This window comes from Oncorhynchus masou, chromosome 4 (genome assembly GCF_036934945.1).
Source record: "Oncorhynchus masou masou isolate Uvic2021 chromosome 4, UVic_Omas_1.1, whole genome shotgun sequence".
In the NCBI taxonomy this organism is placed as follows: domain Eukaryota; kingdom Metazoa; phylum Chordata; class Actinopteri; order Salmoniformes; family Salmonidae; genus Oncorhynchus; species Oncorhynchus masou.
Window position 1 is genome coordinate 15,643,884 of NC_088215.1, and position 25,110 is coordinate 15,668,993.

A 25,110-nucleotide genomic window follows, 5' to 3' on the forward strand; every position below is an offset into this window, starting at 1 on the left:
AGGATGACTTTGGCAGCTTTCCAATCTATGGGAATCTCAGATGATACGAAAGAGAGGTTGAACAGGCTAGTAATAGGGGTTGCAACAATTTAGGCAGATAATTTTAGAAAGAGAGGGTCCAGATTGTCTAGCCCGGCTGATTTGTAGGGGTCCAGATTTTGCAGCTCATTCAGAACATCAGCTATCTGGATTTGGGTGAAGGAGAAATGGAGAAGCTTAGGCGAGTTGCTGTGGGGGGTGGAGGGCTGTTGATCAGGGTAGGGGTAGCCAGGTGGAAAGCATGGCCAGCGGTAGAAAAGTGCTTATTGAAATTCTCAGTTATAGTGGATTTATCGGTGGTGACAGTGTTTCCTAGCCTCAGTGCAGTGGGCAGCTGGGAAGAGGTGCTCTTATTCTCCATGGACTTTACAGTGTCCCAGAACTTTTTGAGTTTGTGCTACAGGATGCAAATTTCTGCTTGAAAAAGCTTGAAAAGTTATTTGAAGGAGTCACTTTATAGAGTATAAAAGTCAAGTAAACAAGTGCAAGTGTAACTGTATATGAATTTAATTCAAGTTCTCAAACGTTAGCTAGACCTACTAGTAGTTATGTTGTGATAATTACGTGAATTGTGTTGTGTATGAGATTAGGGCCTCCACAAAGCTAATAACTATAACGATAACTATAGTCTACATAACTATAAAACGTTGGTGAGCATCCACACTAGAGGAAAGTTTATTGTTTATTGTTCTGCAGGCCTGCACCTGTCAATCAACTGATCAAAACATTTTTCTGCACACTGCCTATTAATAAGGTGGTAACACTAGACCATTCACGAGGTCTCTAACGCACAGATACTGGTTCAGACCAGTGCTTTCAGGGTGTGTTCATTGTCATAGTGACAACTGCAAATAACACTTCAATGTACATCTAACTCGTATTTAAATGTAGCAATTGAACAACAAACGCCGAGCCTGCACAAATTTTACAGCTTCTCATTGCCTCGTTGCTCAAGTGGTTTGCAAGTGATTTCCATTTTTCTAATGGTTGTCAATTCCTTTGTGTCTTATTTTTCACTGTGCTCATCTAGGCTATGTCCTGTACAACTATTTGCAATGCATCAGTGCAACAATGTTATAATCATAACAGTTCAAACGTGATCAATAACATCAACGCACTTTCTCTCCTCAATTTTCCCCGAAATTGATTTTCTATGCTGTAGGCCTGTTTTACATTCAGCAATTAGTAAAAGAAAGCCTGCTTCTTTCCCTGAATAGGCTATTAGGCTTTGTAATTTAAAAAAGAATACAAATAAATATCCTATAGCTTTTGTAGCCTATAGCTTTCCTGGGAATTCACCAAAGAGGAATCGCCTATTGCAGAGGCTTGTTATAGCCTGTTACCCACGGGCACAGCTGGAAAAGAGAGGCTAGTGATGTGTAGCTAAAAAGCTAAATATTAGCTAGATATTAGGCCATGCATTAGCTAAATATTGCAGCTATAGTCTAAATATTTACCTGTCAAAGTCCGTTACAAGTTTATGAAATGGCAAATCTGCAGTACGTTCCTCCAGGCTGCGCACTGTGGTTCACGGGCACGCAAAGTTCCATTATTGATTAGGCATAGGACTACGTTTTTAGACAATACATTATTGTACCTGGGCTACAACAACACAGTGCAACGAGGAATGTATTCTTGTTATGAAGTGAGTACACAATTATTGTAAACTGCAGTGATGTAGGCTCATTTGAATAACCGCTCAAACGTCCTGTTTTGTTTCATTCCGAAATAACAGCATAGGCCTACAGCCTATAGGCCTGATTATGCAACCATTTGGATCAGTTCAGGTCTATTCGCGACAGTTTAGAAGCACAAGAAAGGTACATTAGCAGGCCACTCATATGGTGTATTTTGTCAGGATGTAGCCGGGTGTTAAGATTGGCCTACTATAGGAAAATATGGCCTTCTCCTTTCCAACTCCCCGCTCTTAATTCTGTAGCCTATTTTACATTCAGCAAGGGAGTGCACGCGTGCATCTATCCTCCAATAGGCGGTTAGTAGGCTAAAGAAGAAAGGTCCAAATAAGGGTCCAAATAGCTTTTGTACTCTTGTCTTTTCCTGGGACTCCTCAAGATTTAAGAGGAATAGCTGTGTCAGTGGAGAAGCCAGGTGCGTAATTGCACAACAGAACAAAGACAGACAGGCTCGAGATGTAGCCTATAGCCTAAGTAGAAGTGTATGCATATTAGACCATTATTTATAAGCTCAATGTTAGGCTTAATACTGTAGTGAATATATCCAGTCAATGTACAGAGCAACATTTTTAAAAGTTGATCAGATAACGAAATCATAGGTAGCTTTGCACTAGGTGCGCTCCCTCCCAGTCCCCGGGTTTGCAACTGGAAAGGGGACTGGGACAATAAATGTATCCTACCTATGCTACCACAACACAGTGTAATGGGGAATGTTATTATTGTTTTCAAGTGAGTACAAAACTGTAGTCTAGCCTGTAAACTGCAACGAATAGCCCATGCCATTTGAAAAACCGCTCAAAAGCCTGGCGTTTTGAATACATCCCGGTAATCATTTGGAAATAACTGCATCTAGCCTGCCTGATTGGGCAACCATTTGAATCAGTTGTGTTTTTTCTCTGCAGTTTAGTCTACAAGGTCCAGGCACATAAGGCAAGTAATATGTTGTATTTTGTCAGGATGTGGTGGTACCTTAATTGGGGAGGACGGGCTCATGGTACTGGCTGGAGAGGAATTAGTGGAATGGTATAAAATACATCAACACATGGTTTAATGCCATTCCAATCGCTCCATTCCAGCCATTATCATGAGCCATCCTCCCCTCAGCAGCCTCCACTGATGTTGTTGCAATAGTTTGAGCGTTTGGCTTCCGTATTTTAAAAGTGTTCGAAAAGTAGGTGGATATGGTACCTATAACAACATTGAAAACACAAAGAATTAACCAAACAAAAGGCAGGAGGTAATAGAAGTCACTTAGCAACACAGAACCTGAAGACCAGCCACATTGAAATACTACTCCATTCCCAACCTGGACTCAGGGGTAGACTTAACATAGTAAAGTAAATCCAGACACTCCTATTAGTACAATATGTTACGTTTCATATGGTACTGTATGTATTCATTTGTGGATGTCCATCCATTTCATATGATATGTTACGAATGACAATTCGTATGATATGTTACAAATTGCAATTCAAACAATATGTTACAAATTGCGATTCGTACAATATGTTACGAATTGGCAAAGCATATGATATGTTACGAATTCCAATTTGTTGTGGCTAATGTTAGCTAGGTGGCTAAGTGGCTAATGCTAAAATTAGCTAGGTGGCTAGGGGTTAGGGGTTGAGGTTAGAGTTAGGTTTACGGGTTAAAGGGTTTGGCAATGAGGCCCTTCATTTAGGTCCCCAGAGTAGGATGAACTCATAGATACCATTTTTATGTCTTTACATGCAGTTTGAAGAAAGTTGCTAACGAGCACTAGCCCAATTGCTAACTAGCGTAAGCGCTATTGCTACTAAGCATTGGCTCACAAAACTACCTCAAACTTCCTTCATACTGGACTTATGTAAACATACCAAACGTAACATATCATACTAATTTGAGTGTCACGGATATATATTTACTATGTTACGTCTAGTCTATGCGACCAGGCTGCCATTCCAACAAAATCACGGCCATACTATCCCCTCAGAACCCAGAACCAAATCTTGGGAGGAGAGACTACCCTTACTACAGCACAAGGGATCATATTTCCCTTATTTCTTATTCATATCTGTTTACAATACAATCTCCCATCAGAAAACATGTGTACTGCCATTACATCGGTGTGTGGCTGTACATTACTTGTTTCTATTGTCTAATTAATCAATTAAATCAAACATCAACTTACTGAGGTCATGCTGCTCCCATCGTGGGCTCTCCGACCGGGGAGGAAGGAGACCCATGGGAATGCTGTCTCTGCCCCTCCAGCTCCCCTCCTGCCACCCGCCCCAGGGCACTCTCTCCTGGGCATCGTTGTAGCTGGACTGGACCCCTCCTGGGAGCTGCTGGAGGTCGGACCTGCCCCTCTGCCCCCCGGCTCCATCATCCCTGGGGTAGGGGTTACCATGTGGGTTACTATGATGGGATTGGGATTTCCTGGAAGGACTTTGGAGAGAAGGACGGAGGAGATAACATTACTGGTGTGTTGTTGTCAGTCAGTCCAACGCCTTAATCATTACACTCATAAGGTTGCTGATGGTGTTCTAAGAATCATGCTACAATATTATTATAGACATATGACATCTGTCATAGACAATAATGTTTTTTTTTCTGAGGCGCTATAAAGTGAGTCTCTTGTAAGAAATACCATTACTTTGGTCACACCGCTGAAGGTTCATGACCGTCTCTAGTACTTAGCACGACATTAACTTAAAATGACAACAAACTCCTTGTACTGTAACACAACACACAAAGAAGGAGAATTGGCCCACTTTGACAGTATTCATTTCAGGGATAGCTTCCTGCTACAATATGTGATGGCAGTGGCACTATAAAAAAATCTGACACCAATTGAGAGATTAGAGATGATGTGACCAAGCACAGTGATGGTTTACATTTAAATATACAGAACAAAAGATCCTCTCCGAATTATTTTCTAATACTGGACCATTATGTTTTACTTCACTTCTTATATTTGAGTTATTTGTGCACTCTCCCCCAAAACATTTTTAAGAGCTGTCCGTCAACATTTCATGCAGGCCCTCTACCCATTCAGGTTCTCTACCCAGTTAAAGCAGAATTATAACAAACATCCAAACAACACAATTGTACAAGTTGACACACATACCTCCTATCTATCTCCAGGGTGTCACTGTCATGATAGGCAGGGTTGTTATATACTCCAGTGTTGTTGTAGTGCGACATAGGGATCCTTGGCTTGATCTTCTTCTATAGTGGTTAACCCGGCGGTGATTTCTGTCCCTCTCTTCTTTAGTCCCCTGGAGGTCTGAAAGGTCCTCCTACTGTATTCTCAGTAAAACAATTAGTGAGAATCAGCTTGCCATTATATAATGAGAACTGGAAATGAGACATAAACGTGCCACTAGCAACAAGACCCCCTTGGGTATAAAGAAGGGGCAAATACAAGACTTCTGAGACCATGCCTCGATGCTATTCCCATCTTCTTTTCACAAATAAAGCTGTGCTATCTAATACACGTCACATGTTTTGGATTGAATGGCTGTCTTCAGTAAGTTATTTAACTCCCCTGTCCTATCCCTGTGTATATCATTATTTATTAACACAGGGATATGGTTTCTGTTTTGCCATGGTCTGTGCCTCAGTGCTCCCCCATGGCAGTAAACTAGGCAAAGTAGAAGTAACAAACTCCCGAGCAACAAAGTCTGGAAAGAGATCCGACTAACAAATGTGTTGACATGGTAGTTTATTGTGGGAAAAACACAGAAGTTATATGTGACAGTGAATCTTTGTGGTCAAATTAAGAGAAATATAACCATGTTCCAAATAATAATAGTATACATTGCTGTTAGATACAGTAACAATTTAAAACTATTGTATCAAACAATTGTTTAAAAGAGTAAATCCAGAGTGTAATTACCTGGTTAATGTGCTGCTTACTCAGGGAAATCTGCTGGCTGCTTGAACAGATGTTGCAGGCCGAGGATGCCTCCCCTTTTCCTTATAATCCAGGTTTGAAGTGTCAACTGTGGTAGCTAGAGTGCAGTTCTGAGAGATCTACCTTTGTTGAACTTTATCACTGTGTGTCTGTCAGACTACCCGGAACTGTGCACTTGAAATAAAGGTAAAAGTCCGGTGGTTCTAAATGCCGTATGCAAATCTAATAGGCTGCTATAGTTGGCATAATGACAAGTATTTCCAAATGATTCCCATGGGACGTGAAAATTAATTGCCATAATAAGATATGGGACGGCCAAGGACTCAACTGTGTTATTACGAATGACTGCATGTGCAATTGGATAGGGAATTGCAATGAAGAGTCATAATGATTAACTTTCGTCTTCGACTCTCCATTTAAAACACAATGTCAAACAAAATGTTGAATTCTGTGAATAACAGCATAATAAACAATTAAATTGTTAGTTGGACATTTTTATTATTTCATATTCAAATTATATGACCCCATTTTAAGCGTAAATAATTATTGATGCTCCATCATTTAAAAGGTTTATGGTGGTGGAATTTGAGGACAGTAGAGCGCGACAAATGTTGTTATATAAATATAAAAACTAGCTAACTAGCTATACAAATAAACGTCAAATTGTTGGTCGGGTCGTTTGTCAGCATTTAATTTAGATTAAACTCCAGTCATATCCAAAATTAAATAAGCACGATTGTTGTGTATAATTGTGGGAAAGCATGCTATGCCAATCTAGTATTTATACATCTAGCTCCAGAGTTGCGTCGCTTTGGGATTCAGGAAAGGGAATGCGGCTTTGTTTTCCTTCTGCTGACTGACAGCCAACGTCAGCTAGCTACGCTAGTTAGCTAACAAAGTTGTTCATTAAACTTTCGTTGATATTAAAAGTGCACGAGGACAACTGGAAATGGAGAGAGACTCGGGTAACTAAGCAAACTCAATTTTATATAGACCTTCTCAGCAAGTAAGTTAGTAAATGTAGCCAATTATCTAGCTAGACAAGGCAGGTAAACTTTCCCAATGCTAAAAAGCTATCCAGCCAACGTTAGCTAGCTAACGGTAGCTATCTAACTTTTAGCTGAAACTGAGCCAATTGTCGTTGTTATTGAAAGAAAACTTCCCTTACTCTTTGAGTTTTATGACATTAAATAGGAACAGTAACTTGGTTGCTGAAGATATGTTTTGATGTATGTAATTATTGAGGTGTGGTTGTTGTAGTTTTTTCAAATGTACCTGTCTGTTGCAATGACTGTACGGCTACACCACTTCCTGTGCATTCACAGCCAAATAGTTTAGTGAGTTCAACAGTATGATATCTATACAGTGTATTGCATTCAAGTACTGCTCTTTAAACCCCACATTTTACTCTCACTTTATAACCCCCAGCCTCTTCCCCAAAACACTTTTTTTTTTACTGTATTTCTCTCTAACAGTGTTCCACAATGACCGTCTGGGAGCACCACGTAACCCACTACTGGACCAGCTCCCCAGCTACCAGTCTCTGCTGTACCGCAGAAAGCCCTCCTCCTCGGGCAGTAACAAGCGCCGTGGAAGTTCACGGACCAGGCTTGGCTCCTCCAGCAGTGGGAAATGGGGACAGGCCACATTGGCCAGACAGCATGAGGAGAAACACAGGACTCAGACCCTACAGAGACCAGTCAGGGAACTGCCCAAACCTATGGCGGAGAAACGCAGAGACAAGTCAGATCTCTAATATGTCTTCATGCAGTGTTATACTGGTGTAAAATGTTGTATTGTAATGATAATAGGAAATGGGTTGCACTGTGTAATACCATTTGTATACTATGTAACTGTATAAGTTACAGGACAACAGATATTTTTATGTTTTTCACTGTCTTACTGTGTTGGAAGTAATTGGTTATCTGCCTCCATTGCCTTCACTCACTGTAGGGGTCAGCAGTGCATAGTTATTGCTCTGCAGGCAGTGTTTAATTTCCTCGTATCAATTTGAGACATTACAGGATTAGTGAAGGAATGCTCTCTGAATCTCTCCTAGATATATGGCAATTCTCAAGCCTTAGGCCAATAAGAGCACACTATTCACTACAAATAGGCTACAATTTCATGAGCATAACCATCTCTAGCCCCAATCGTTATGTTCATGGTGGACACTATATTGAGTCTCTTTGTTGAAGCTCTCTTGGTGGATTCTGGTGTGATGTTAGTATTCTTGAAAAATGATTAGTATGTAAACATTGACTGACTGATTGCTTAATATATTGACTGATTGATCATCTGACAGGGACCAGCGTTTGGAGCAGGCCAAGGATCTGAGCAGTTGGAGCCAGTGGAGACAGAGCACCAGACGGACCCTGAGGAGGCTGAAGGAGGATGGGTTTGAGATGCTCAGCAACCTGGAGCTCTGGAGGGGAGACATCCATGTCATTGAGGGTAAGAGAGTGGATGCTAGTGACAAAACAACCTGTTACTCCAATTGACTTCTATTGACATGATTTATGTCAATTGCTTAGTTACACGATCAAAACTCTAAATTGGAATTGTGAGGGACAAAGGTAGAGTGTCCACAGAGATGATGTAATATTGCTGATGAAAATTGGGCAATTAAAAGTTATTTTGCTCACTTGTGTGTCTTCTGTTGGAAGCATTGGAAGATATGAGTGCGTTGATATTGATCTCTTTAAGATCTGGGATGGTATCTAAATCACTCATCCTTTCCCTTCTTTGTGTCCCATCACAGGAATGTTTGGCACGGGGATCCTGTCCTACTTCTCTTTCCTGCGTTTCCTGGTGCTGCTCAACTTCATCATGTTCCTGCTCATGTTCGGCTTCGTCATGCTGCCCATCATCACCGCCCCCCATGCCTCAGGGAACACCACCTTCAACCACGTAGATGGTAACACATGCCTTTACGTGTTATAGAGTAAAGTAGACCATATTATACACGTAACTGTCAAGACAAAGGAAACACACAGACCCTTTAAACCGCCTATGCTCCTTTGAGACCCATCTTTCAAAGTAGAGAAAAATAATACGCATTTTTATACAAGACTCTAAGCATGATGGGATGCTAATTACTGAATTAACTCAGGAACCACACCTGTGTGGAAGCACCTTGTCACGTAGAGTAGGCCAGAAGGCTAAACTGGATAACCTAACCTCTATCAAAATAAAAAGATGGCGGAACTGCAAAAGTTCTTCTGTGCAAAGGTGTTTATTTACAAGTGATTCCGGAACAAAAAACAACAGTACTGCCATCAACGTCTACCTTATGGGACAGCTTAGAAACAATTATGGGACAGCTTAAAAACAATTATGGGACAGCTTAAAAACAATTATGGGACAGCTTAAAAACAATTATGGGACAGCTTAAAAACAATTATGGGACAGCTTAAAAACAATTATGGGACAGCTTAAAAACAATTTTGGGACAGCTTAAAAACAATTTTGGGACAGCTTAAAAACAATGATGCCCCATCCACAGCTCAATCCAAACTGCCTCTTCATGACTGAAAGAGAGGCTCCTTTTGTAGGGCTAGCCCCTCCCCTCAGAACAATTAACCCTAATTAATTAATCAATTAACAATACAAACCTACATTTTCCATGAACTAAACATACTAAAGGATATACATTGCAACACGGTTTTAAACAATATCACAACATAACATTTACAACATTACATCACTACTGACAATATCTTTCAATATGCCCATATGCATTAATGAGCCATTTGGGACAGGCACTATAAAGCCAACCCAATTCCCTTAGCTCGGGTCCTTTTCCAGCATACCCGGAAGCTACAGAGATGGAGAGAGAGGAACAGAACAAACAAACAATGCGCTCATCCACAACATTGATAAGTATAATAATTATTGTATCTCTCAAATATGAACATTGACAAGTGTGAAATGCATGCACCAAGACAGAAGTTAATTTGTGTGTCGACCCACATTGTTAACTTATCTTATAATGGCGCAGGGAGCAGTGATGAATATGTGTGTGCGTTAAAGAACCAAATGCTACCCGCGGCCAGTGACGGACTTCTACGTCACACACCTGCTTTCAATAGACTTTGCATCCCTCATTTGCTGAAGTGTTTCCTTTATTTTGGCAGTTACATGTACATCACAGGAGGTTGGTGGCACTTTAATTGGGGAGGACGGGCTCGTGGCAATGGCTTGAGCAGAATGTGTGTAATGGTATCAAATACATGGTTTCCATGTGTTTGGTGCCATTCCATTCGCTCAGTTCCAGCTATTATTATGAGCCTTCCTCCCCTCAGCAGCCTCCACTGCTGTACATTAATTCTATAGTATTTATGTAAACTGTAGATCAGTAAGAGATTAACACCACATTCAACCATGTTGTCATGAAGGTTCAGTTAGAAGGGAGAGATATGGGGCATGTCGCTGTTCTGTAACTGTTCTGCGACATCAAGAGCATCAGTCATCTGTACATTAGATTATGAAGGTTGTATTGTTAATCTCATCTATGATATATATATATATATATATATATATTTAATTTATTGTTAATGGACTTCTAGAAAGATGACTTACCAATATTATATTGTTGCTTCTGTTGTGAACCACAGGCTTCGAGTGCAGTAACTACCCCAGCACCTCTCGCCGTGGCCTGGTGGTTTTCCACCAGCACATCACAGACCTCCTCTCAGGGGCGGTACGGACTACCCTCCTGATATACCATGCCCTCTTATTCATTTAATTCAGTCACTCATTGTACGCCTGCATAGCACTGTAGATTATGTTTTGGGACTGAGAAGGACTCCCTTGTTTGTTTCACATCTTAAAGGGCTTTCTGGAGCAGACCTACCTCTTCTATGGTTACTACAAGGTAGAGACCATTCACTTCCCTAAGTTCACCTACAACCTGCCTCTGGCCTACCTGCTGGTCACCATAGCCTACCTCTTCCTCAGTCTCATATGGATAGTCAAAAGGTAAAACGTGCCCTATCTTACTGTATTCAGACTTGTCAATTATACTAGTCTTTTGGATAAACCGCTCCTCAAAAGGCATATCTTCTCAAACATGCACATGTTGTCCAATTGATTTTCATGGTCCTGCAAGTCATATACTGTTATAGAAATACTTCAGTTTTTTAGCAATTTCCAAATCTGCATTTCTCGTCGTTCCCCAAAGGTCTGCGACTGGCTTCAAGCGTAAACTGGTGCAGGACGAGGATCGCTTCCAGAGCTTCTGCAACAAGATCTTTGCCGGCTGGGACTTCTGTATCGTCAACGACAGCGCAGCCAGGCTCAAGAGGAGCAGTCTTCTTTATGAACTGAAGGTGAGGTGTCAGTAGTCAGTCAATTGTATAGGTTGACTCAAAACAACAGGGAGAAATGTGATTCAACACTATTGACAAAGTGAATTGAAGTCCTTAGTTCATACATTCCAGTTAGAGCCATATAATGTAACAGAACTGTATTGGTTCACTTCTGTTTATCACTCGCTTTTCAAAAACTCCTTTCAGAAGGAGCTGTGTTTATTTGTTTATTAATATATACAGTATAAGTGCTTATAACTGCATATAATGGAGATCCTATATTTATTCCTATGTCCTTTCTATGTCAACAGACTGATCTGGAAGAGGAGCGCATCAAGCAGAAGATAGCAGACAGGACACGGAAGGAGAAGTGTAGGATCTACGTGATCCGACTGATCCTGAATCTGTTTGTGATCGCTGTACTAGCTGCCTGCTTCTACTCCATCTACATAGCCACCAACTTCTCCCAGAAAGCACAGATGACCAAGGTAACTAGGCAAGTCAGTTAAGAACATATTCTTATTTACAATGACGGCCAACCCCGGCCAAACCTGGACGACGCTGGGCCAATTGTGCGCCGCCCTATGGGACTCCCAGTCACGGCCAGATGTGATACAGCCTGAATTCGAACCAGGGTCTGTAGTGACACCTCTAGCACTGAGATGCAGTGCCTTAAGACTGCTATACCACCCGGGAGCCCCATTTAGTGGAGGATTCTTTTTAAAGCACATTGTGATTAACCTTTAAACAGCCACATTAGTTCAGTTTAATTTGATGTGTACTATGGAAGCTTAAAGCTGAATTGCAGCAGCACGTACAAGAAAACAATAGTAAATCAATGATCAACATGAAGGGAGTTGAGGCGTGAATGGAGGAGGAGCATCTTGGTCACAGCCAGGGAGGATAGTTGGTCAGAGACGGGTCTGGAGTCTCCTCAGCACATCCTGCTGTCCCTGATGTCCTCAGCCTCTCCTTATGGACTCTGTAGGTAGCTGGTCAATAGGCATATGTTTATTTTAGATCTGATACATATGTCTAAGTTTAGCACAGGTGTGTCAAACATGCGGCACACGGGTGGTCTGAGTAAAAACTGAAATATATAATTTTATTATAATAGTTTCCCCCCGGGGGAAAAAAAATGATATTAATCGCCATTGAAATGACTAAAACCAAATCTAAACTGTAGAATTGATAATGGACCTACATTTATTGTGTCTTCACTCTTTCCAGCATCCTAAAAGTCATCGAAATGAAAACTAGACAGTCAGGGAGCATTGACGAGACTGAATGCGGCCCACAGGGAAAAATGAGCTTGACACCCCTGGTTTAGCACAATTTTTAAATGTTTTATTTTTTTATTTCACTGCGCAAGTCAGTTAAGAGCAAATTCTTATTTACAATGACGGCCTAACCCAGACCACGCTGGGCCAATTGTGCGCCATCCTATGGGACTCCCAATCACGGCCGGTTGTGATACAGCCTGGATCGAGCTAGGGTCTGTAGTGATGCCTTGTAGCACTGAGATGCAGTGCCTTAGACCACTGGCCACTCGGGAGCACAATGGTTGTGTGTTTTTATTTTTTTTACATTTATCGATTTTACAAACAACATCAACACAGAACGACACTGACACATTCAACAATTTCAAAGGTTGAGGGATAAGCACAATGGCTGTTCTATTGAAATGAATGCTCTCTTCCTCAGTACTGTATACCTAATGGCATGTGCCTTTTCTGTTTCTACTTCAAACACACGTTGTCATAACAGGTGAACTTCATCCTGGACCTGATCTATGAGTATCTGCCTTCCATCGTCATCACCCTGGCCAACTTCATCACCCCCCTCATCTTCTCCCTCATCATCCAGTTTGAAGACTACTCCCCCGCCTTTGAGATCCGCTTCACTCTCATGAGGTAAACAACAGGGCTGGGGTTGTTTTATTTCTATTCAGTCATTACATTTTTCAGTTTACTTCCTGAATTTATATGAAATTTACCCCAACCCTGGCAACTAAGCACTTTCTTCTGTGAAAATCAATGAATGATGCTCTTGATGTTTCACACCTATTCTAGTTTGCATACTGATGTACCACCCTGGTATTGTTGAATAGATTTTTGCATTTTAACAACAACTTAATTTCTTTGTAATGTCATAATCTTTCCACAGGTGTGTGTTCATGCGCCTGACCAGTATATGTGTGCTTCTCGTCTCCCTCTGGGGTCAGATCACCTCTTGCCAGGAAGGCAACTGTGTCTGCGGGTACAACCACATCCTCTACCCGGTGAGTGGAGGTCAAAGGTTACCGTAGATATACAATACCAGTCAGGTTTCTTTATTTGTACTATTTTCTACATTGTAGAATAATAGTGAAGACATAAAAACTATGAAATAACACATATGGAATTATGTAGTAACCAAAAAAGTGTTAAACAAATCCCCCAAAAATTAGATTTTAGATTATTCCAAGTAGCCACCCTTTGCCTTGATGACAGCTTTGCACACTCTTGGCATTATCTCTATCAGCTTCACCTGGAATGCTTTTCCAACAGTCTTGAAGGAGTTCCCACATATGCTGAGCACTTGTTGGCTGCTTTCCTTCACTCTGCGGTCCAACTCATCCCAAATCATCTCAATTGGGTTGAGGTCGGTGATTGTGGAGGCCAGGTCATCTGATGCAGCACTCCATCACTCTCCTTCTTGGTCAAATAGCCCTTACACAGCCTGGAGGTGTCTGTTACTTGAACTCTGTGAAACATTTATTTGGGCTGCGTGAACTTATCCTCTGCAGCAGAGGTAACTCTGGGTCTTCTTTTCCTGTGGCAGTCCTCATGCGAGTCAGTTTCATCATAGCGCTTGATGGTTTTTGCGACTGCACTTGAAGAAACTCTCAAAGTTCTTGAAATGTTCTGTATTGACTAGCCTTCATGTCTTAAAGTAATGATATACTGTCATTTCTCTTTGCTTATTTGAGCTGTTCTTGCCATAATATGGACTTGGTCTTTTATCAAATAGGGCTATCTTCTGTATATCACCCCTACCTTGTCACAACACAACTGATTGGCTTAAATGCATTAAGAAGGAAAGAAATTCCACAAATTAACTTTTAAGATGGCACACCTGTTAATTGAAATGCATTCCAGGTGACTACCTCATGAAGCTGGAGGTAGTCACCTGGAATGCAAAAATATATTCATCCAGCTGCTTGAGAGAATGCCAAGTGTGCAACGCTGTCATCAAGGCAAAGGGTGGCTACTTTGAAGAAACTCAAATCTAAAATATATTTTGTCTTGTGTAACACTATTTTGGTTACTACATGATTCCATATGTGTTATTTCATAGTTTTGATGTCTTCACTATTATTCTACAATTTAGTAAAAATAAAGAACATCCCTGGAATGAGTAGGTGTGTCCAAACTTTTGACTGGTACTGTACATATTGATATTGGACGTTACTATGATCTCATATAATTCTACCTCTGCCTATAGTGTTGGGAGTCTCGCGTGGGCCAGGAGATGTATAAACTCATGATCTTTGATTTCATCATCATCGGTGCCGTCACTGTCTTTGTGGAGTTCCCTAGGAAGTAAGTCATCTTTTCTCTTCTCTCCTCTTCTCTCCTCTCCTCTTCTGACGGTTCTCTCCCTCTCCCCCCTCCCCCTAGACTCATAGTGGACTACTGTGACTGCGGCCTGGCCAAGTGGTGGGGCCAGCAGGAGTTTGCCATCCCCCAGAACGTCCTGGAGATTGTGTATGGCCAGACCATCTGCTGGATCGGGACGTTCTACTGCCCCCTGCTGCCCGCCATCTGCACCATCAAGTACTTCATCATCTTCTACATCAAAAAGGTAACATACCATACAAATATTAGACCGTATCAATGTACTGTGATAGGTGGGCCGGTGGCCATAATTGTAGTTCTATGTAATACAGTACAGTAAAAGCATCAAGAAGGTACAGAAACTAAAACAGGAAGCAGCCGTGCTCATGTCTGTTCAACCCTGATCCGACCAATCGGATTCCACGCTTCAAGATTGCTTCGATCACGTGGACTGGGATATGTTCCACATAGCATCAAACAACAACATTGATGAATACGATATGATTCAGTGAGCGAACCACTGCTTTTAATCAGGGCAAGGTGAGCGGAAACATGACCGAATACAAACAGTGTAGCTATTCCCTCCACAAGGCAATCAAACAAGCTAAGCATCAGTATAGAGACAAAGTAGAGTCGCATTCAACGGCTCAGACACGAGAGGTATGTGGCAGGGTCTACAGTCAATCACGGATTACAAACGAAAACCAGCCCCTTCGTTGACCACGATGTCTTGCTCCCAGACAAACTAAACAACTTCTTTGCTCGCTTTGAGGACAATACAGTACCACTGACACGGCCCGCTACCAAAACCTGCGGGCTCTCCTTCACTGCAGCCAACGTGAGTAATACATTTAAACAGGTTAACCCTCGCAAGGCTGCAGGCCCAGACGGCATCCCCAGCCGTGTCCTCCGAGCATGCGCAGACCAGCTGGCTGGTGTATTTACGGACATATTCAATCAATCCTTATCCCAGTCTGCTGTTCCCACATGCTTCAAGAGGGCCACCATTGTTCCTGTTCCCAAGGAAGCTAAGGTAACTGAGCTAAATGACTACCGCCCCGTAGCACTCACTTCCATCATCCTGAAGTGCTTTGAGAGACTAGTCACGGACCATATCACCTCCACCCTACCTGACACCCTAGACCCACTCCAATTTGCTTACCGCCCCAATACGTCCACAGACGACGCGATCGCAATCACACTGCACACTGCCCTAACCCATCTGGACAAGAGGTATACCTGTGTGAGAATGCTGTTCATCGACTACAGCTCAGCATTTAACACAATAGTACCCTCCAAACTCGTCATCAAGCTCGAGACCCTGGGTCTCGACCCCGCCCTGTGCAACTGGGTCCTGGACTTCCTGACGGGCCTCCCCCAGGTGGTGAGGGTAGGTAACAAGATCCACCACGCTGATCCTCAACACTGGGGCCCCACAAGGGTGAGTTCTCAGCCCTCTCATTTAATCACTGTTCACCCATGACTGCGTGGCCATGCACGCCTCCAACTCAATCATCAAGTTTGCAGACAACACAACAGTAGTAGGCTTGATTACCAACAACGACGAGACCGCCTACAGGGAGGAGGTGAGGGCCCTCGGAGTGTGGTGTCAGGAAAATAACCTCACACTCAATGTCAACAAAACAAAGGAGATGATCATGGACTTCAGGAAACAGCAGAGGGATCAGCCCCCTATCCACATCGACGGACAGTGGAGAGGGTGGAAGTGTATAAGTTCCTCGGCGTACACACCATGGACAAACTGAAATGCTCCACCCACACAGACAGTGTGGTAAAGAAGGTGCAGCAGCGCCTCTTCAACATCAGGAGGCTGAAGAAATTCGGCTGGTCACCAAAAACCCTCTCAAACTTTTACAGATGCACAATCGAGAGCATGCTGTCGGGCTGTATCACCGCCTGGTATGGCAACTGCTCCGCCCACAACCGTAAGGCTCTCCAGAGGGTAGTGAAGTCTGCACAACGCATCCCCGGGGGCAAACTACCTGCCCTCCAGGACACCTACACCATCCGATGTCACAGGAAGGCCAAAAAAATCATCAAGGACAACAACCACCCGAGCCACTGCCTGTTCACCACACTATCATCCAGAAGGCGAGGTCAGTACAGGTGCATCAAAGGGTGGACCGAGAGACTGAAAAACAGCTTCTATCTCAAGGCCATCAGACTGTTAAACAGCCACCACTAACATTGAGTGGCTGCTGCCAACATACTGACTCAACTCTAGCCACTTTAAACAATGCCACTTAATGTAATGTTTACATACCCTACATTACTCATCTCATATGTATATACTGTACTCTATACCATCTACTGCATCTTGCCTATGCTGTTCGGCCATCACTCATTCATATATTTGTATGTTCCATTTCTTATTCATTCCTTTACACTTGTGTGTATAAGGTAGTTGTGTGTATAAGGAAATTGTTAGGTCAGATTACTTGTTAGATATTACTGCATGGTCGGAACTAGAAGCACAAGCATTTCGCTACACTCCCATTAACATCTGCTAACCATGTGTATGTGACAAATATAATTATATTTGATATGAATGACTGTTTATGTTTTTGGTTGTAGCACATGGTTTTAGCTGGGTCTAAACCTCGGGTTACATACTCTAGGTAACTGATTGAGTTGAGCGATACTGTACCTCATAGGTAATAGTGTAGGTCAGGATATTTCCTTATCCTAATTCCTTCACCCAATTGATAGAGAAAAGGAATATCCCATACCTGTGTGCGTTATGTTGACTGAAATGACTGAAAGGGAATTCTCACCCACACATATGTTGATGAATGTATGTATTGTCTACCCTGCAGGTGACCCTGGTGAATAACTGCCGCCCGGCCACCCGTCCGTTCCGAGCCTCCAGCTCCAACTTCTTCTTCCTGGCTGTGCTGCTAATTGGCCTGGCACTGGCCTGTGTACCTGTCACCATTGGCATCGCACAGTGAGTACATGGCAGCAGTTAGCCTACCATGCATGCATTTTTATTTCCATAGATAACCATCAATATGGCTAGTTGCACTGAAACTCACCGTGCACCAATCTCATACCCTTTTCACACTGCTGAGCCTAACTGAGCCTAGCTTAGCTGTACTGCTGAAACTGGGCTGGATAGGAAATATTTGAGTCAGCACAGTACAGTTTGGCTTGGCACCATAGTGTGAAAATAGTATCAATCTGCTCCTAGATCAGTTGTTGGGGACATAAACTTACCCTCCCGTTTCTCCCTTATCAGGATCAGCTGTTCCCAGGCCTGTGGTCCCTTCGTTAACTACACCACATCCTGGGAGGTGCTCCCCCGGACGGTGTCCCAGCTGCCTGCAGGAGCACGCACGTTCCTCCTGGCCATCTCCTCTGAGGCCTTCGCCGTCTCCCTCTTTGTCATCACATGGTACGGGTTCCGGCCAATGATATCACTCCTGTCTACGGTTCATTATCATTTGATATCCAGGCCGACAGACTGTGCTTCCAGGCAATCAATCAATAAAATATATTTTATAAACCCTCTTTTCATCAACACGTCACAAAGGGCTATCAAAATTCTGCTTTGTTAACCGTTGTCTCTTTCCTCCCTCAGCCTGGCCATGTTTTATGTCATTGCTCTAGCTGGAGCACACAAGCGAGTGATCAACCAACTGAGGGAACAGCTAGTCATGGTGAGTAGCTATAGTAACCAGTCTACATGGCTGCACAACTCTATACTGTACAGTAGCTTCATAGGACTTAGCTGTAGGGACAGGATTATTTTCCTGACCAGAAAAAAATCTAGCTCCTAGTTATCTGGCATAACATTGTTATAGGGTTAATTATAGGTTATTATTAGTTATAGGGTTAACCCTCCTATTCTCCCTGTTCGGCCAGGATGGGCGAGATAAGCGTTTCCTGATCCAGAAGCTGTGTCAGGCCCAGAGGACCTGTGCTATTAGATCCACAGGTGCTGGTTCCCAGTCCCACTCCTCAGACAGAGTCAGTCCCAGCTACCGCTCCAACTCTGGTGTCTTCCTGGTCCAGCCACCCCCAGACTCTGCTACTCATGTCTGAATTGCTAGGATTAGGCCCTTGAGTTTTACCTGACCAAAAAACTCAGGGCTCTTGATATTACTGTCTATTGGCTGTCTAAACACTATTACTTGCAGACACTATAGGGGCTGGCTTCCCAGAAATATATTAAGTCTCGACCTGGACTAAAATGCATGCTCAATGGAGAATCTCCATTAAAATAGCTTTTTAGTCCAGGACCAGGCTCGATCTGTGTCCAGGAAACCAGCCCTACCACTGGAAGACACTAGATTTGAGGAACACTATGCAACTGGGGGATTAGCTTTGCCTATCAAGGATCTTTGGTTTTGATCCAACGCATGTTGAGATCTGTGAATGTTCAAACGTTTAACAAGCACAGTTTTACAATATTGGACCAATAGTTTGAACTCAAGGCTGGCAAAATAGCTATTTACTGCCTTTTGTGGAGAATATATTGTCCTGTTTGTTGTTTACTATATGTAGCCTACCATAAACATTACTATATGTGATGTCATGATGATAATTCTGCTGACTATTACCTTTTTCCTTCCAAGAAGGACTCTATTTATGACAAGAACCACTATAAAACTTTGAATTGCCCTTCTGAGTAAAGTAATTTAAAAAAAAATCAAAGCTGATCCCATATTGTTCCACTTGAACGCCTATAAACACTAAACATTCTTCTTGCACTTTAAATGTGGCCTTTCTTGTTTATCTTTTAAAGGTATACTGTATTGATTTGTGTAAACTTATATTCTTTAATATCTTGTTTACTATTTACATTAACTCCCTCTAAGTATTAACTTTTAATAACCATGACAAGCTACATGTGATTTAATATTTCAAAATGTATTTGAGATCTACTGTCCCAACTTCCGCTACATACCAAACTGGACTAATACTTTTTTTTACTGTACTCTGTCTCCACTACCTGTGTTCCATAAAGGGGAAGTGTTGTTTTATCCATTGCAAACCATTGTTTATGAGTGAACTGTTACATTTGAATCAACTAGTAAGATGTAATTTTGGCTAAAGTTTTATAATTCCAAAATCTGTGTGTTATTCATTGTTATAAACTGGGTGGTTCAAGCCCTGAATGCTGATTGGCTGACAGCCGTGGTATATCAGACTGTATACCACGGGTTTGACAAACCATGTGTTTTTACTGCTCTAATTACTTTGGTAAACAGTTTATAATAGCAATAAGGCACCTCAGGGGTTTGTGGTATATGGCCAACTCCGCTTTGCGTAGTGCTTAAGAACAGCCCTTAGCCGTGGTATATTGGCCATATACCACACCCCCTCGGGCCTTATTGCGTATTGATTTTTGGCTGGAAAAGGAAAATAAATAATGCAAGTATTTAAAACAAATGTTATTTCTTGTCATACTTTGTGTGAATATAACTTGTTTAATTTGTTCAGTAGGGAAACTCAAAAGACGACAAGATTCTGTTCATATTTGAATAGACACCTTTTGATGTCAGGTGAATTCACCAATTTGTAAGTCGCTCTGGATAAGAGCGTCTGCTAAATGACTTAAATGTAAATGTTCAAAAGTAGATACTTAATCTATGTCACCTCCGCACCAGCAGGTGTCGACGCCTCCAGAATAGGTAGCTGCTGCTCCTTCAACAGTGCAGCGTACGGAACCGGAGGCAGCGTGCACTGTCAATTCGGTTGTCTAGAAAAATCTTCTGGCGAAAACTCGGAATAACGGAACCTGGTAGACATGGCAGTGTTCTGGATATTATTTGGAATCATCTGCTGCCAGTTTATTACAGTATCAGCTGATGACATTGTGGTGGCCTGCGGAGGGTTCGTGAAATCCGACGTTGAAATCAACTACTCGCTGATCGAGGTGAGTGCAGAGACGGCCTACTACCTTAGTAGGCGGAGACACTATTGCTGGGGGTCTTGAGTGGTGAAAAGACAGTTGAGTTTGAATGAAATAACATTACCCCCAAGGTGGCTAGTAAGATGATCTAGCTAACTCTGAGTAGCCACACTAATCTCACGAGCCATCTCTGATCTATGTTGCTGGTTTCTCGTACACAACCATGTCGAAATTCAGAACTTGCTAGCTAACTAGTTAACATAGTATTTTACTCACTAGCTATCCTTACCAAACACATCAGAAACGCAATAACTTGAAGCTATTTAAAAGTATCTAAATGTGTTTAACTGATTTTAAGCCCTTTCTACATTTTAAAACTCTGAGCGAATGGTAGTTTACGCACTGTCTAGTTAACGTTAGCTAGCATGCTAAAGTTGACCTAGCTAGTTGCCAGTCCACCTAAACCCCACTGTACTGACGAGGTATTGCACCATACACACACCATTTACAATAATAGGATTACTATTTAGTCAAATAATCTCAGACTGGACCACCCTCACCCTAATGACTGCCGGTGCAAGTCATTCACGTTAGCTAACAAGCTACTTGATTGCAAAAGCCTATAGTACTGTCCAGCATGTATTGCATGAAATCATGCTTTTGCCTTTTTGGTTGTGTTTGTGCATTGCTAAATACACATCGTCTGTCTTGTCTCTCACAGATTAAAGTGTATACCAAACAAGGGTCTTTGAAATATCAGACGGACTGTGCTCCCATCAATGGATACTTTATGATTCCCCTCTATGACAAGGTAATGAATGTATTGATCCGAGTAGGCAGGCGGCCTCATTGTAATGTCATAATAAATGAAACAAACGTGGTATCCATACGTTTGATACCGTTTCATTTATTCCATTCGAGACATTACAATGGGCCCGTCCTATAGCTTCTCCCACCAGCCTCCTGTGATATTGATACATATGAAAATGCAATAGTAGTAGTAGTAGTATGGCATTGGTTTGTCTAAACCTCAGACTGTTTCCCTGGTTACTTCTTGGATATCAGTCTGAAAGAAGTCACTGTAAAAAAGACGCAATAGTCTCTACAAGACAGAATGTTGAATACAATTCTATTTAATCATACTTTACCAGTTGTCTGTGCTATTGGTCCTTTTGGTGGTATCAGGTGGAGATGGGGTAGCCACAGGAAAGGGCTGTTTACCCCACTTTTTGCGGCAGCGGTTCTGTTGCTTATATTTCCCACCTCCTGACGCGTTTCACGTGATGCACAATATCAAACAATAGCCGAATGTAGCTTAATGTTGTCGACCAAAGCACAGTTACCTCGCAATCAGCTGAAAGTGCTTGTGAAATTTGCCAGTTGATTGCGTGGGACAAAGTTCAGTCAGCTTCGGTTAAACTTGGCATTGTTGACATATTGTGCAGCGTCGCATGTGAATTGAGTCAGCATTGAAAATACAGACCGACATTCAGCTCAGCGTACTGAAAGTCAGGTTGATAACACTACTCTGTGGATATGTTGTCTCAGATTACCTACTTTTATAGGGACAAAATCAGTGGACAACAGGCAAAGTATGTTCAAATTAAGTTTATTCAACAGTTTGACTTGTGATGGGACTGTTAGGTTCATAGTGGCAGTTCTGCTAATATTTGACTCTGTTATTCACAGGGAGACTTTGTGTTGAAGATTGAGCCTCCTCTTGGGTGGAGCTTTGGTAAGGAGAATTTCATGTGTATTTGTAGCTCTTGTGTATAGCCAGCAGTGCTGTAACATAACACTCTGTGTTTTTGCAGAGCCCACCAGTGTGGACCTCTATGTGGACGGGGTCAATGATATCTGCACCAAGGAGCAGGACATCAACTTTGTCTTCACTGGCTTCTCTGTCTCTGGAACGGTGAGAGGAACTCTTCTTCAATAAGCCTTGGCCTAACCCCTGTGGGGATGGTGCTCTCTGGAATGGTTAGTCATTTAGCAGATGCTCTTATCCAGAGCAACTTACTGGAGCAATTAGTGAAGTGTCTTGCTCAAGAGCACATCAACATTTTGTTTTTTTATCAAGTCAGCCCGGGGATTTGAACCAGCAACCTTTCTGTTACTGGCCCAACGCACTTAGCCGCTAGACTCAATATATCACTATTTACTGACTAAACAGAATGGCACAGATATCTGACACTTTTTAAATGGTTGTTTAGTTTTAGTACTTACCGGATCTACAGTATGTGCATTTCTGAAATAATTGTTTACTTTGTTGTGATGTTAATGTGTTGTGTATGTCCCAGGTGCTAAGTAAAGGCCAACTCCTGGGCCCAGCTGGGGTGGAGATCAGCCTGACCAGGGAGGGACCAGGAGAAAAGCTGCAGAATGTGCTCACTCAGCCTGGAGGAAAGTAAGGGACCGCTCCTCAAACTCTTAACAGCGTTGCTTTAAACTACAAGGCAATATAACTACCCCTTACAACACAAACAAACACACTGACTTTTCTTTCAGTAGTGGCAACTCAAGCCATTCATATCAATGCTAATGTTTTTGTACACATCCGCTGTTGTTTTGTATCAGGACAATATACGGGGGGGTGGGTGGGGGGGGGGGTACAAGCACTAGGCTTCTAACACAGAATGTTTTGGGTCATTTCACAGGTACACCTTCTCCAAAGTACTTCCTGGAAGTTATGACATCATTGCTTCTCACCCGTCCTGGACCTTGGAGCAGGTGAGTTTCTTTCTGCAGGGCTCATGATCTCAAGCCATCTCAAAGTGCAGCTGTAGGTGTTATTGGCACAGTTTTAGGTGGATGCAATTGGAACTCAACAATCCTATTGCACAAGTAATATAAGCAAGCAGAGTAAGAACATAGGTTCTACACAGGTAGTGTGAACTTTGCAAAAAGAATTACAGCAAAAACTTCCAAAAGCTTCACAATCATTTTGCGTTGTCTTTCCACAGAGCGCTACGTCAGTGCGTGTGTCCAGTGCCAATGCAGCGGCTGCAGAACATCTGGTGGTGGGAGGGTACGATGTCTCTGGGGAGGTCCGGAGTGATGGGGAGCCCATGAAAAAAGTCACCTTCCTCCTCTACTCTGCCACAGTGAAGGAGGTCAAATATATTTGTATTGAATCGAATGGCAAATTGAAAGAGCGGTGGTTTCCAGTCCGCTGTGTTTCTATTACATATTGTGATGCACTACAGTGATATTTTATCCTTAATGTTGGCTGTCTATGAAGCTGGACATTTTATACATGAATATTTAAATGATGATATTGTAACCCAGACGGATACATACAGTTTTTACCCAAAACGTGAATTTCAAGTTTCAGATATATGTAATACTTATCTTACATCCAGGCTGTATCACAACCAGCCGTGAATGGGAGTCCCATAGGGACACAACTGGCCCAGCGTCTTCCGGTTTTGGCCGGTGTAGGCCGTCATTGTAAATAAGAATTTGTTCTTAACTGACTTGCCTAGTTAAATAAATACAATTCCCTCTAATATGTGTATTTCTTGTGTTTCCCAGGACATGAGTGGCTGTGACACAGCCCCAGTGGATGGAGCCGAGTCTGGAGATGACTCCCTGGTCTACCTGTGTAGCGCCCTGTCCCGAGAGGACGGCATCTTCTCGTTCCCCTCACTGGCCAGCGGAGATTACACTGTGGTAAGATGGCCGCCACAACACACTTGTGTGGTTCACACTGCACATGGCAAATTAGCCCTGGGCTAAGAAAATGCTCAGTGAAAAGGCCTTTTGAAGGCTACGTATTCAGCACATATCCCTCCCAGTTAATGTGTGTTTCTGAAATAGCACAGTTGGTGTTTTTATGTTGTCTTTAATGTGTAAAATATGCTTGGGATCTGGAAGGCTCTGTACAAATATCTGGAGGGCTCTATATAAAAATTATGTACTTTGTCTGGTTTCTTGTCCTTCACTTTGACTATGTTGGACTAATTTGTCTGTGTTTCAGATTCCCTTCTACAGGGGAGAGAGGATCACATTTGACGTGGCGCCTTCCAGAATGGACTTCAGGGTGGAGCACAACAGCTTGAAGCTGGAGGTAAGTTTACAGTGCTCCAGCTTCCTGCTTGGCTGCTACTTATGGGTTAAAATCATACAGCATTGGCCTTTGTGTCATGTGATTAACAGTGGTTAAAATACTGTACATGACCCTGGGGGTGTCGTGTGTTATGTTTTGTGTTTCTCTCTCTCTGTAGCCCATCTTCCGTGTCATGGGTTTCTCTGTGACCGGCAGGGTTCTCAACAGCCTGGAGGGGGACGGGGTACCTGATGCCACGGTAACCCTCAACAACCAAATCAAAGGTAACCATAGTGACATCCACCACCCCATTTCTCTTCTATTATCTGTGTTCAAATTCTGAGGAGAAATATCAGATAACATTGTTTGGTTAAAGTGGAGACATGCTATGTCCATTTGCGTTGGCATCGTCCTTCTGCCGAACCCTTTCTTTCTCTCTCCCTTTTCCTCCCTCTCTTTCTTCCCCTCTAACAGTTCTGACCAAAGAGGACGGCTCCTACCGCCTGGAGAATATGACCACCGGTACCTACACCCTCCGCACGCACAAGGACCTCATGTTTTTTGAGCCAATCACGGTGAAGATAGCTCCCAACACGCCTCAACTCCCTGACATCATCACTGCTGGGTGAGTTTTGACTTTCAATG

At 42.5% G+C, this 25,110-nt stretch overlaps 2 protein-coding genes across 3 annotated transcripts in view; one reads left to right on the top strand and one right to left on the bottom strand.

The window, feature by feature from the left end:
* The window catches only part of LOC135524479 (transmembrane channel-like protein 5), a 28,141-nt gene extending 22,352 nt beyond the window's left edge, over positions 1-5,789 (bottom strand). Inside the window, exons 1-3 of one of the 2 annotated variants that reach the window (XM_064952060.1) lie at positions 5,614-5,789; positions 4,843-5,024; positions 3,904-4,160 (exon numbers count right to left, since the gene is read on the bottom strand). In XM_064952060.1, coding sequence (XP_064808132.1) covers positions 3,904-4,160; positions 4,843-4,919 — 334 coding nt within the window. In that variant the 5' untranslated portion in view covers positions 4,920-5,024; positions 5,614-5,789. The remainder of the gene's footprint in view (positions 1-3,903; positions 4,161-4,842; positions 5,025-5,613) is intronic. The other variant, XM_064952050.1, reaches the window with a different exon arrangement.
* Positions 5,790-6,456: 667 nt separating this feature from the next.
* Positions 6,457-25,110, top strand: part of LOC135524498 (BOS complex subunit NOMO1-like) — a 36,818-nt gene continuing 18,164 nt past the window's right edge. The window contains 28 exon segments of the mRNA XM_064952086.1: positions 6,457-6,596; positions 7,107-7,374; positions 7,937-8,085; positions 8,393-8,548; positions 10,248-10,333; positions 10,466-10,611; positions 10,814-10,961; positions 11,252-11,428; positions 12,708-12,853; positions 13,107-13,221; positions 14,427-14,524; positions 14,603-14,786; positions 17,377-17,507; positions 17,799-17,954; positions 18,141-18,219; positions 18,425-18,598; positions 20,105-20,109; positions 20,219-20,441; positions 21,139-21,228; positions 22,107-22,152; positions 22,232-22,332; positions 22,718-22,824; positions 23,075-23,147; positions 23,381-23,530; positions 23,952-24,089; positions 24,397-24,486; positions 24,644-24,749; positions 24,940-25,090. Coding sequence (XP_064808158.1) covers positions 6,581-6,596; positions 7,107-7,374; positions 7,937-8,085; positions 8,393-8,548; positions 10,248-10,333; positions 10,466-10,611; positions 10,814-10,961; positions 11,252-11,428; positions 12,708-12,853; positions 13,107-13,221; positions 14,427-14,524; positions 14,603-14,786; positions 17,377-17,507; positions 17,799-17,954; positions 18,141-18,219; positions 18,425-18,598; positions 20,105-20,109; positions 20,219-20,441; positions 21,139-21,228; positions 22,107-22,152; positions 22,232-22,332; positions 22,718-22,824; positions 23,075-23,147; positions 23,381-23,530; positions 23,952-24,089; positions 24,397-24,486; positions 24,644-24,749; positions 24,940-25,090 — 3,509 coding nt within the window. The 5' untranslated portion in view covers positions 6,457-6,580.